The 13909-nt window shown below is 36.2% G+C and overlaps 1 protein-coding gene across 3 annotated transcripts; it reads right to left on the reverse strand.

The window, feature by feature from the left end:
* Positions 1-287: 287 nt before the first annotated feature.
* LOC132282555 (mitogen-activated protein kinase kinase kinase YODA) lies at positions 288-12683 on the reverse strand. Of its 3 annotated transcripts, XM_059784278.1 has the most exons (14): positions 12537-12683; positions 10939-11033; positions 8475-9234; positions 7609-8349; positions 7330-7417; positions 7124-7186; positions 6533-6693; positions 6357-6432; positions 5086-5145; positions 4885-4992; positions 4466-4705; positions 2258-2349; positions 873-1572; positions 288-742 (listed from the first exon to the last, which is right to left on the reverse strand). In XM_059784278.1, the coding sequence occupies exons 3-13, from the start codon at positions 9029-9031 to the stop codon at positions 1041-1043; spliced, it is 2718 nt and encodes a 905-aa protein (XP_059640261.1). In that variant the 5' UTR covers positions 9032-9234; positions 10939-11033; positions 12537-12683; the 3' UTR covers positions 288-742; positions 873-1040. The 3 variants fall into 3 exon arrangements, with proteins under 3 accessions (XP_059640261.1, XP_059640260.1, XP_059640262.1); XM_059784277.1 differs by lacking the exon at positions 10939-11033; XM_059784279.1 differs by lacking the exon at positions 10939-11033 and having other exon boundaries at positions 868-1572.
* Positions 12684-13909: the final 1226 nt, after the last annotated feature.

Below are 13909 nucleotides of genomic sequence, written 5' to 3' on the forward strand. Positions count from 1 at the left end.
CGAACAAAATCATTATAGACACAACAACAACAACGGTCTAGTGGTACCAGACCCTTACTTTCCAAAGAGAGGTCTAGGGTTCGAATCTCAGTAGAGACGTGTGTGTGTGTGTATCAACTAAGAAGAAAGAAAAAAATAAAAATAAAAAAATAAATTAACCAAACATCTATTAAGCTGCACACAAGGACCTCAAATGCAAGGCTCAAGAGTCCTGAAAAGATGTTCTTGCTTGTTGGGCTGGCACGTAGAAAATATTTCAAAGATCATACTCGTCTTAAGATCATTCATACCCATACAACTATTTCCACCCTCTTTACCATTGGCTTTTTCAAAGAATTTTTGGGGGAAGAACATTTGGTTAAATCAGATTTTCAAATTAATGCAATTAAGACTTAGATACAACAACTTTCCACAGGGCCGACCACCTGTAAAGTTCGGACTGAGCTTCCATAATCAACCCAGCCGATTGAACAGGCCAAGACTGGAACTTCCTCAAATTGCCTTTCCCAAAAAAATATCTGGACTCAGTATACTACCCAACCCCTCCTCTATACAGCGGTTTCACCTACTTAACCCGCCAGAAGAGCTAAAAAGCATTACCGAATCCAAAAAGTAAAAGCTTTTTCAAGATACTTTGTTTTCATGTATGATAACTTAAAAATGTACAGTTCTTTACACTAGCTGAAAAGATCTTCACTGTAAGGAACTGCCGTATTCTGGAGCTCCAGAGGCTGCATTCTCTCTGTAAAATCGAAGTTCAGTTGTCCAGATCAGATTTTTCATCCAAGAAAGATATTAGTGTTGCAACAGTAAACATTGGAAGAAAATTACAGTGCAACTAAAATTGTTAACAGCGATATTATTTACCATACCGAGCATGACTATCCAAGCCAAAAATTGAATAATCTCTTCTTCCCATTTCAGCTTCAAAAAAGATGTAATTCATGCAATGGATTTTCTTCTTTCAGTTACTTTTGCATAAAATCAGAGGGAAGAGATACGCCTGAGAGCCAGCTCTGATCAGGTGCTCCACGTGGAAATTAAATTACATTGGCGCGGCTTAGCATTGAAGAGTCGGGATTAAGGTCCAGCGATGGGTTCAATTTCACATGATCCCTCAAGAGCTGCTGGGACACACGATCTGCCAACACAGTCTGTCCATCATATAGTTCCCTCAAGTCCCCATGGACAGGCCGTCCAAACTGATTTGCTAGAAAACCATTTTCAGATGAATGCATTCCCCGGAAAACATGAGAGGCTTGTGGTATCCCTCGAAACAGGTCAGGATTAGGGTCCTGATGGGAAGTGCCACCACTGGGGTAGAGACTGTTTGGGGACCTTGGCATGGTTCCCATGCCTTCATGGAAGTAGGTATTTGGCTGCTTCGACTGATGGAATGGAATGGCACCACTGCCACCGGTGAGAGGTGTGGATGTCCCAGATGTGGTACGAGGGCTGGATATGGGAGAGGGCGACATCCATCCACTGATATGTTGTGGTGACCGTGAATGTAGGAGAGGGCTTCCAATGGGAGAAACCGGGCATGATACGTTCCTCGGCATATGGACATCACTGGAATCAGATGGAATGAAATAAGACAACTATTGCAAGACAATTTTATAGGAATCACTGGAATCAGATGGAATGAAATACGACAACTATTGCAAGACAATTTTATCTTATACACGAGCAAAAGATAGGAATATCAACCGAAAAAGTGGTCTGTGGATATTAGAAAACAGAAGGAAGACTAGACACTAGGTAAATCAAAGTTGACATGAAAACAGATCTTTTTAGTAGTAGTAGTAGTAATGAAAACAGACCGATCTTTTATATGGTAATAGCGGTAGTAGTAATGAAAACTGGTCGATTTTTTATATAGTAGTGGTGGTGGTGGTAGTATCATCACTACAGAGGGAAGTTAATATGACAAAAACCATAATATCGTCATATTTGCAACGAAGGATGCAAGACAAGTTTGATGGCATCAAAGCCACAATTATAACTACTACCAGTTCTCTCCCCCACCCAATAAACAACTTTATGGCTTTTACGCAAATTACATAGCAGCATGAACACATTGACCAATATGCTATCCATAAGCAGTAAGATATTGACTACCAGTAATGTTAGATTAAATTGTGTCCTTGTGCATGCATGAATATATATATATATATATATATATTTGTATGTAACATCTGTATGCCTGGGTGCATTTGTGAGTGGACATACAGGCAGAGAGAGAGAGAGAGAGAACCTGAATCCTGAACCAAATTTTGAATTTCTGGAGTGATTGATGGCCAATCCTTCTGAGTCCAAGTGCATAAGACTTTTGGTATGTCCAATACCCTAAAAACATTCAAGTGTGTGAACCAAAAGTCAACCAAGGAGAATTCCAAAAGCCACAGCAGATGAAAGGAGCGAACATAGTCAATTTATTAACGATCAAGAGAAGTGCATCACAGAACAAAATATATGCCATAGAATTGCCTGAGCATCAATCTTGTTAGAACGTTCACTTCTCAAGACTGCCTTTTTCAATATGCAATAAAAATGAACTACTTTTAAACTAGTAAAGCATAAACTCTGATGGCATAGTTGATTGGCCAAAAATAGTAATATTTCACAAGGCATCAATTCTAAACTAAAATAATTGTGATATGTGCCTTTTACATTAAACTACAAGTTAGTCAATTGGCAAAATGCTAATCCAGTGTTTGGCTATGCTCAATAGGAAAAAGGGAAATGGTGACAAGTTATGGACTTATCTACTGTCTGGGAAAGCAACTTCATGCCTTCATTTAAAATGACCCATCCTGTAGACTGATTATTTGTTTTGCCACCCCAGGAAGCAGCCATTGTGATTGTTAATTCTCTGGTATCTCTTTCCCAAATCTAGGTCCCCACCAAGCCTTGATTTTAAGGATCATATTTCAGAAGTACAATTCACTGTGCACGAAACCTATTAACAATTCCTAAACTCGGGGTAGCCGCAGCCAAGTTCCTCCCGTTCTTAAAGAAAGCTGTTCCTATCCTTCCTATCCCAGGAATTGCCTATCAGACAAGACTTTCGAAAGAGCTATTTTCATTGAATCAGGCCAAGTCAGAATGGAAGTTGCAAACAAACTTCCTAGGCTATCGGTTATGACTTTCTTGAGCAAGAAGCAAGCCTTTCCTTTTGCTTAGAATATCTTTTAACAGAATAACTAGAGCTTGTTACACACATTTTTATTTGTACACCATTCTCTGACAAAACCGGTTCCTTATAGAGAGAATTAAGAAAATAGACAAACCTGACCTTTGATAACTGTAAACAAGGAACATATATATAAAGCACTGAAGTAAGTATTTGCTTGAAGCTTAGGAAATATGGGAGTGTTACAAGAGATGATCCATGACAATGATTTTGCAGCATTTCTGATCAGATAACAAGCTATATAAGAACTGAACACCTGACACCAGATGGAGTTACTAATAATTTTTCTCCTTTTTTCATTTCAGCTTCCAAAAGTCACCTCTAGCTCCAAAAGCCGTTCATTTCGCATTCCCATACAATGTTTTGTTGTCTTTTATAAAAAAAGATGATGATGAATCAAACTTGTAACAACTAGGGATGAATATGATCGTCCCCTGATCTCAGAATGTATTCATATGCAAGCAATCATCCACAAGGCATAATTACGTTCCACCAAAAAGAAAAGAAAAAGAAGGAAAGAAAAAATTTAGGAAAGAGTTTGCTACTCCTTCCTATAATCAAGCCCTTTCCAGGATCAAGTTTCAGCAAACATATTTTCACCAAAGGAGAAAAATATACACGTGCCTTCTAAACAAAAGTAAACAGATAAACATTCCTTCAAATCATTTTATTTCCTAGGGGAATGAGCCACAGCAGGCCTTTCAACAAAGCCATGAAGGAATAAAACAAAAGAATTTGCCTGGATAACACCAATTCTCAGATATGCAAGGTGTAGCAGAACCCAATAGATTCAGTACAATGTTGGTTCAAAGAACATAAAAGCATACCGAAATGCAGGTCATTATTAAATTTGAAAATGCTACGCAACCACATTAGAAGATGTATTGCCAAGCAAGTTACCCCACCAAAGCAAGAAGCTCATGACCAACATTCTACTAATTTTACATGAAAAGTTGAATAAGCAGATAAACTAGCACAAAAGTAAGGGATGGTGGAATATACTCCACTCATCCAAAGATAAGAATGTTCCAAAATGCCATCAATTGATACCCAGTCAATAATTCAAAGATACTTACATTCTATATAAGTTTAAGAAGGGTTTCCTATCAAAATCTCTTTTACTTGGCCATTGCATTTCCCAAACACAAGAAAGACAACTAATGTAACAAACAGTTCATATGCATGCAACTCAGTGGCAAGTAATGCCAGCAGTGGCATACAGAATAGTATGGAAAAGTAGAGGGAGGTAGAAGAAGAAAGAACACTTACAGGAGATCTTACTACATTTGTAAATGCAGGTACTGTTTTTGGAGGTTCAGAACTTAGAATGGGTCTTTCTAATGGTGCAGCATTTTTAACAAATCGGTGCTCCAAAAGCTGAGCAGCTGTAGGACGCTGTGATGGATTGCGCTGCAAGCACTGTCTCACAAAGTCCTTGCCATCATCTGTGAGCGTATCAGGGATTGCAGGAAGATCCTTGCTGTTTCCGATCTTAAACAACGCAGCAACCTTTTGAAGAAGTGCATAGAATAACGTAAGAAAAAAATCAGGTCAAGCAATCCATATGACAAGCATGAGATTGCTCTCACTGGGTTTAATATATTTCTAGTTGTACAAGAAGCAAACTTGATAGTACACTAATAGAAAAATTATCAATTTTTTTAGCATGTGTATCCAAATCTACTAACCCCTTCATACTGGCTCCAAGGTGGTTTCGTGGTGGCCATCTCCAGAACTGTGCATCCAAGGCTCCATATATCCACAGCAAGATTGCAACCATTTGAATTATTTATAACCTGAATAACCAATAAATCAATGATTCAACGTATTACTAGAAAGAACTGTCATTAATTATATCAGAAGAGTATTGACCATATAACCATGCTGACCTCAGGTGCCATCCAGTAAGGACTTCCCTTGAATGATAATGGACAAGACTGCCCAGTAATCTGCAAATTTTTTGAGTTAAATTAGACTAAAAAATGCAACCTCATAAAGATGCGCGTAAAGTATTCAGAATGCATTAACCAGGTTACAAAGTGTGCCAATTCTTTTCTTAACAAGATTATTTCCATTCTATAATATATATACAGTTATACACACTCATATATTGGCCAAACTTGACAAGATAAAATTCAAAGCATAGATTTCAAAGATTCTGTAACAAATCAGTATTAGCATGTACTTTGAAACCAACTGTATTAGGAAAGAAAATTGTTCCCACCACACTGTATTATGTCAATTTTGCAAAAATTGGTTCAACCTGCGGTGCTTTAACTATATCTACTAATCTAATTACCAAAATCAACTAACCAAAGCCTTACCAAACTAATAAGGGTAGGGCATATGAATCCTGTTCCCCATTCTTGTAAAGGACCATAGCTTCAAAATTTATCCACATGATACGGCGACTTCAGTAACTATCTCAACCGATATTAATTTCTGGTTTGCCTCTTCCCCCTATTGGTACCCTCAATATGGACAGAATCTATTTACTATATGAGGAGAAAAAGAAGTTTATTGGAAGTTTTCTCGAAAACAGGGTTTGATATTCATAACCAAATTTACTCTAGTTGCGGTCCATTTTTTTTTTTCCATCTTTTAGCCTATGAATTCTCCATCTAGAGAGCTTGAAACCTGGGGCGCCAACTACGTAAGTTGCTTTGGAGCCTAATGGATTTAAAATGTACTCTCTCTTGACCTTCAGACCCTACCCTGTCTCCCTTGAACATTTTGACCGTTTTGACAAGATGCTCATTCTTTTATGCATATTATCCAAGGAGCCAGACAGCATCAGCTCTCATGTTAAAAAGAGATGAATAAAGCTAGCGACATCAGTTATCACCCATTGCATATCATGGGAAGACCCAATTCACTTCAGGCAGGCCTTTTTTTCTTTTTTTTTTTGTGGTGGGGTGGGGGGGATGTTCAGGCTACTGACATCAGCTAATCCTATTCATATCATGGCGTGCTCTAACTCACTTCAGGAGGTTTGGAATTCTATTATTATCATGTCTTCCATTTTTAGTTCCAACTTCTCCCTGTCCCAGACATTTTGCATGATTACACTTTCTATTTTTAGTTACTCTTTGTTACAGTGCGGTTCCTTTTAAGTTAAGAATGTAGTTGTGTCCTGAAAAATTTACAGGTACAGTCTTACATGCTTTGCCATCCCAAAATCTGCCAATTTCACACGGCCATTGGGGTCAACAAGTATATTTGCTCCTTTGATGTCCCTGAACAAAAAACAACTTAATTAAACAAAGCAGACCAGGACCACTCAGAGTAAGTGATAATTGGAATGCCCATAGTATGATCACCAAAAACTGAACTCACCTATGGACCGTATTTTTAGCATGCAAGTATGCAAGTCCTGATAAAATTTGTTGAGTATAACTACGGATGGCTATTTCACCCAACTGGCCATAGTCTTGAAGAATTTTGTAGATGGAACCCCCAGATACATACTCCAGGTATATATATAGCTTGTCAGCTACCTGTTAAAAGAATATAGAACAAAGGAAAATATTTATAATAATCCGAGGCCTCAATTGCCATTTACTGCTATAATATATTATTTTGTGGCCAAAACATCTAATAAAAACAATGCCATGAACAAAAAATGCAGCATAATGTTTTTGTGCAAATGTTGGAAATTAGTCTTAAAAATTTCAAAGGTAGTGATCCAACAGCATAAGCACAAAGTATTATAATTTATATCCACCCCAAAACCTTAGAAGATTAGGACAATAATCAAAACACATATTCCTTACAGAAATGAAACAACACTGTCAACTTGTCAAGTTTGGGAGAAAATTATAATAATAAAATAAAAAATTATGAGCAATCATATATTTGTAGGATAAAGCGTCCAATGATAGATAAAACAAAGAGCAAGAACAGCACCAAGGAGTACAGAAAACTTACTGTCTCAGAACCATAATACTGTACAATATTTTGATGTCGCAAACGACTTAGTAGTGTAATTTCCTGCAAAATATCAATGGCAAGCATGAAGTTCTCCTTGAACAAATGAAAGGTTGCACAAAGGTAAGCTATAAAACTAATATAAGAAGGCATACTTTTTTTCCATCAAATTACTAATTATAACAAATGTACTACAGCAAACTTACTTGCCCCAACTGTTGTGCACTTTCCTTTGACTTCGCATCATCTGAAAATAGTGTAACCTCTTTCATTGCACACATCTCGCCGCTTTCACTAAATAAGGCAGTAAAGTAAAATGAGAGTGGAAATATAAATAGAAAAACGAGCACAAAAAGATATTATAAATTGCATAAATGATATATATGATAAAGTCAAATGACTCAAATATGAGAAAAAGCATAGTGAAAAAAGAAAAGATAAAAATAAAAAAGGGGGAAAATTGAGTGTTCTCCTTGGTAACTAACCTATTAAAACCAAGATACACATGTCCAAATGTGCCTCTGCCAAGAAGTCTCCCCTTCTTCCATCGCGAACCAGGGCTTGTTGGATTTTCTGCCCTACCAGGACTTCGTGGAACTACAGGAGTTGTTGACGTCGAAAATGAATGAGAAAAGGGACAAGAATTAGAAATTGTTATTGGGGGAAGGGGCAATCGGTGGCTTTGTTGCTTCCCGTCATCAGGCCAGTTTGTAGGCGACTCTGTGTTGCCTCCACCAGCTCGAGGATGCAGAGGGGTGACGGCTCCACTCTGTATTCGGGAGCTGGGCCCAGGGCTTGTCATTCTGGGGCTAGGTATTGGTGAACATTCCGGGCTACACCTGCTGTGATGCCAAAACAGCTGCCCTGACATATCTCCTCCAACTGAATTATGCCCAGAATTGTGACCTGAACCTGGACTAGAGCAGTGTCCAGACCCAAGCAAAGTTATATCTGGATATGGCTTTCCTGCCGAGAAACCCGAGTTCATGACTAGCTCAGGACCAAAAATTCTCATCGGACTTCTAGAAGGACTTGACAAAGAGCTGTCTGGAGCACTATAGAAAGCACCATGACGAGGAATCTGCAAATTCGGCACTTGATTGCTCGAAGGTCCCCTCTTAGGCGATGTAGGGAGAGTCTGATTATTCAAAAAAATGTTATCTGGCTTCAACATCTCTCTTGAGTTCTTTTGGGTGGCAATGGGAGATTGATCCTTGGGCTTTATGCTTCAGAAAGAACAGAATAGTTTTTTTAGGGAAAAATTAACACAAAAATAATCACGACGGCAAATACAAAGCTCTCATACATAATCACCAAAAGTTTACATCACAGTTATCAATAACAAACTCACCTGGAAGGGCTGTTCATAGCAGTTCTGTTCCCGTTTTCATAGTCAGATGCCAGAGGGCTCAGAAGACGTGATTCAGATGGATCATCGCTATCAGTGGAACTATCACTAGAAACCGAAGCTGTGGCTAAATCCCCCTCAACATCTGTAGGATTTGGCCTGTTTGGAACATTTCCAGGTCTAGGAAGGGGCAAAAACGGCAATGGCCTAGAGCTTCTGTCAAATTCTGGTTTTGTTGATGCACTGATGCCAGAATCAGTACGCCCTAAAGCTGAAAGGGGCACCCCAGGAAGGGGAAGTGGTTGGGCAAGGGACCTTTCAGCAAAACTCTGACAGCGTGCTACTTGTGTGGAGGGCGATGGTGAGCGTGACCCTGCACGAGATTGAGATCCCTTTTCTGAAACAGTATCAGCGAAACACCTCCGCGAACCTCCAGACTTACTGTTGCACCTTTCTTCAGATGCAATCTTAAGTTTCCTGTGTATTGTATCAAAGAAACTTTCTTTGTTTGCTTTCTTCTTTACTTCTTTGGATGAAGACTTTCCCCACCAAGAAGGCATGATTTTGAAACAAACTTGACAGGAATTAGAACCTGATTTAACTATAAATCCACTCCTTGTATAACTGTATCACATTTATATCAATTTGCAAGTTTAAAATCATAATATTAAGTACAGCGGCATTCTGCCCAGAACTCCGCAAAAAAGAGCATAACTAATGGTAGCATAAGGGTGGTCCAAAAGGACTTGTGCACGTGAAGGCCCTGCATGTAAGTGTAATGATATTAGCTTTTTACCCAAAATAAATAAATTAACAGAAATATCAAAAACAATGTTTATCTAGATTGTAGAATAATAGACAGCACGTATTAATTGAAGTCACAGAGAACTTTTAGCAAAGGAATCTAGTATAGATAACATAACAACAAAATCAGTATATAGTTTGGGGGGCAAACAGATGTGTTTCTACAAATGTGCATACATCATGACAAACTTGATAGGTAGGAGTTACTCAGTGTCAGAATAATTCATTAACAAAACCATTTTTTAATGTACAAGGAAAGAAATAAGAAATGAAGAGGAATAATGTACAAGGAAAGAACAAGGAGGATTTGCAAAAGTATGAACATTTTCAGGGTTCTTTTGAAAGAAGAGAGCAGTAGACAAAAAGATATAAATAATACTAATAATAATAATAATAAGAACAAATAAAAAAAACGAAAAAATAATTTAGGCATCAATTTAGAAACTTTTGGCCTTTTTAAATTTCATTATGTTTTATTTTAAATTGACAAGAAAAAAAATCCATTAATTAATAGACAATTAGAAGACTCATCAATGAGTTGTGGACTAACGAATATAAAGTTTGGGATTAACTATTTGTGAAATTTTGATTTCCTAGACACCAAGACAAATGTTTGAGAAGAATAGTTAGTTAAGTTTATAGAAAATATTTTAATTATTTCAGGCTGATGGATGGACATCAACAGCATGGAATTTTGTATTGCTGAATTCAAGTTCACCAAATCCTAATTGAGCACTGCTTGCCACTTGTCAAGAAAATTCTCACTCCACATCCCCAACAAATTAAATAAATAATCGTAATTTATTTCCAAATTTACATGTGGACAAACAATTCCACTATATAAAAAGCATACTAAAAAAAGTACATGCATACAAATATCAGTAGGTTTTAATGTGTGCCGTTGATTATTTTTTTTTATTTTTTATTTTTCACAATGAAGACAAAGTTGTTATAGAAGTTTCTCAGTATGAACATGCAATTCTTGTAGTTTGTTAAGGTTTGTGTAATGGACAAGAAAGTTGTTTTAGTATCGCAGCATGAGTGATAGCTTCAATATATGCCATTACCACACGGTCATAATATACTCATCAACATATGTAAAAGAGTAAGCAAAAAAAGTATGATTCATTTATAATTACACCTTTGATAACACAAACTGAAAGTTATTTCAAGCAATTGCTGTTTATTACAATGCCAAGCTTCTGTTGGTCCTAAGCTTCAAATTCCATGGCAACTCCATAACAAGCATTTCTTCACAATAACAGTCTAGCATAAAAAAATGGATCTTTTTTTTGATAACTAAGTATAAAAAAATCTATCTTGTAACAAGCTTGAATTTTAATGCTGATACCAACATGTCATCAAACAAATGATGACTTCCATCTCTGAATTATAAAAGCATTTCAGTAGAAATATTTAACCAAGAATTTAGTTTCTAAAAGAGAAAAACTGCAAAAGGACATTTGAAAAGAAGTGTGAAGCAATTCCTTTTTTAGGATGATAAATACATTTCTAAGTTAGAGTCAATAACAAGAGCAAGATAGTTTATATTACAAACTGGCCATTAAAATTCAAATATAATATTCCCAACTAGACGATAACGAAGCTTTATGATAGCATAGAAGATCTTTTACATTTTACCCACATCAAGAAATACTCTTACCCGTTTGAATCTGAAATTTATGAAAGATCTCCTATTCCACACCCCCTCACTCAATCGTTCACATATAAAAGCACCCTTCTTTTCTCAATATGTGCCTACAATAATAATAATTGTTGGTCCAAACACTCCTGCCATGACTGAAGAACAAGGCATAAATTTATGCAACTGCACAATAAAGGAGCACACAACTCAAACCACCATGTGTTACGCTGGAAAAAGACCTAGTAGCAATTATAAAATCATATAATTATCTAAGACTTAATGAATTCCAATAGCACCCAAATTATGCCAAATTGTGTTTCCAATACCACTCTTAACACTAACCAATTTTCAAAGACAAAGCTAACAAAATTAATGATCCCACTTTTGGATGTACCCTTGAGGTTGGATAAAACCTATGTTTACCCGGGACTAGGGTAAATGTGTGGATGCAGGTGTGTCTATCTATCAGACCTCCTCTAAACCCATATTTTAGGGTACAGGGTAAGTTAGTGGGCACTATGCATGTATTTACATTACTTTTAACAAAAAAAAAAAAAAAAATTATGCATGTAAATACATTATTGTATGTTTTATTAGTGTAATGTTTAAAATTTCAAAAAATATATGCTAAGGATTCGGTGTTCAATTCGACTTCGTGCATCTGACATATATTGTACCCATACCCATGTCGTGTCATGTCAACATGGATACATGGCAGAAGTTTTAACCACATTTCAAGGCATGTGATCGTTTTTAGGTTTCCAATAAATGGAAATTCCAAATATTTCGCATCATTTTTTAGATGACAATCATTTTCTCAAACCGATCCCTTCAAGAAGATAGATTTGTTTGGAAAATGCAATGCAAAAGTGAATGGGCCAGTCAAACCAAGTAATGTCCAAACACACCCTAACTTCGGATATTCAAATTTATTTATTTATTTATTTTTTTTCCCCTGTTTACTAATCTACTGGTTTGTATTCAGTTATTCTATATCAAGTAACGATCTTAACCAATTTGGACACTCTACGCATTTTACTAAATTTGCACATTCTTTTTTATTACTCCAAACACAATAAAATTCTAGCTTCATAAATTCTACTAGTACAACAGAGCTCAAGCGCCATCGATCATACCAAGACATATCAAACCATTGAGAACCCATTTTACACTATACTGAAACATAACATACTCAAACTCAACAACACAGAACACCCTCTTCCTTCACAGATCTACAATTTCAACTATCATCAACAAAAATTAAAATAATATAATATCAATAAATGTTTATGTGTCTATGCGTACGTTTATAAAAACATGAAGCCTAAAACAAAGTGCATCTTAAACATATTAAGGATGAGAGAACTCAAAATTAAGAAATTTTGTCGAAATTTAAGCTACATGAGTTCTAAGGCCAATTTTGACTGAACTTAAGTCATAAAATAAAGTAAGAAATTGCATGAACAGAGCTACTAACACTACACGAGTTTAACAATAAAACCCTAAGTGAACCACTAATTGTACATCCAAATCATGCGTTGACATGTCTCAAATCCCTCAAATGACATAGCTCAAATCGAGCTCAGTAGATAAGCTCAAAACCCTAGTTTACTTACAGGAGAGAAATCGCGAGGAACCACACGGAATTCACTTGTGCTCGGAGAGTCAGATTCGGGAGAGACGGCGAGGAGAAGCTGAAAAGGGAGGAGGAAAATGATAGAAGATGAATATAGAGAGAGACAGAGATGTCCGAGCGTTAAATTGTAATAAAAAAATTGGATTGATTATTGAAAAAAAAAGAGACTCCATGAGACGGCTGATGTATGATTATAACGTACCACTGAGACTGTATCTGTACGATTGATACTTATGATGTCATCTTATTCCATCAGACGCATAATCATAAAGCTTACAACGGTAGTATGTTGCTATCGAGTGCATGTGATCATATTTTTTCTACTAAATTTAAGGGTAAATTACATTCACGTCCCCACTAGTTAGCTAAAAATTCAAACAGCTCCCCTCAATTATTTAAAATATCATTTTCCTCCCCTAAAACATACGTCTGTGAAGCTCAATTAACAGATTATGGGATTTTACTAAAATGACCTCACATTTTAGCCTATAATTGTAATATAATAATGGTAAAATTTTAATAAGACAATCTTGCCCTTAAATCATATATCAAAACACCTACACACGTTCTAGTTGAAAAACCACCAACACACTCCATTTAAACACGTTTTTCATTCTCATAACTCTCTAAGGAACGAAGGAGAGACAGAGACGAAGACAGGGAAAGAGAGTAGTGTGCAAGCAAAGGAGAACGAAGAAAATCAGGAGCTTCCATTCGCGTTTGAGTAAGTTTTTCGAACTCGATTATGTAAATATTTTGAAATTTGTGTTTTGGGTTTTGTTTAGAGTCTTAGATCTTCACACTCATTAGATTTGTTCTGGGTTTTAGATCATGAAATTGGGTTTTGGTAATATTTTGAAATTAGGTTTTGGATTTTATTTTCTGGGTTCACTTTTTTTTCCTTTTTTTTTTTTCAAATGATAGTTATAATTATGCTTTGAAATTATGGTTTTTATTTTTTTTTTTCTTGTTTGCTTGTTTGTGATCTTCGAACTGGTAGTGCTCATTATTTTCAAATGAAGTTTCTTGTAATGTTTTGAAATTAAGGTTTTTTTTTCCATTGTTTGTGTTATTGAAAATAGTGAAGCAAAATAGGATACTAATAAGTTACTTGATCTCTGGTTTGTACTTGTTTTCTAAAAAATATGTTATTGGTCATGTTAATATGTTCTTTAAGGTTTTAAAGTTAAGGTTTGTAAGAATTTATATGTGTTTGTGTTGATTAGGGTAATATTGCTCTATACTCATATGTTTATGCAATATATTACTACTCTGTTGGTTATTGGCAATTTGCAAATACGGTTGAAAAGTTACGGCTTTTTAGAATTTGGGTTTCTTTGTGTTGATTAGGCT

This window comes from Cornus florida, unplaced genomic scaffold (genome assembly GCF_030987335.1).
Source record: "Cornus florida cultivar Cherokee Brave unplaced genomic scaffold, ASM3098733v1 CherokeeBrave_3.0.0_Hap2_Chr11, whole genome shotgun sequence".
NCBI lineage: Eukaryota > Viridiplantae > Streptophyta > Magnoliopsida > Cornales > Cornaceae > Cornus > Cornus florida.

Bases quoted from the DNA above. Each gene is read 5' to 3' on its own strand.
- LOC132282555 (XM_059784277.1), bottom strand. From the start codon at position 9,031: ATGCCTTCTTGGTGGGGAAAGTCTTCATCCAAAGAAGTAAAGAAGAAA. The intron at 4,706-4,884 runs GTTAGTAGATTT...CTTCTTCAAAAG, and splicing joins CTTGGAGCCAGTATGAAGGG to GTTGCTGCGTTGTTTAAGAT. The intron at 1,573-2,257 runs GTTCTCTCTCTC...ATCTGATTCCAG, and splicing joins AAATTTGGTTCAGGATTCAG to TGATGTCCATATGCCGAGGA.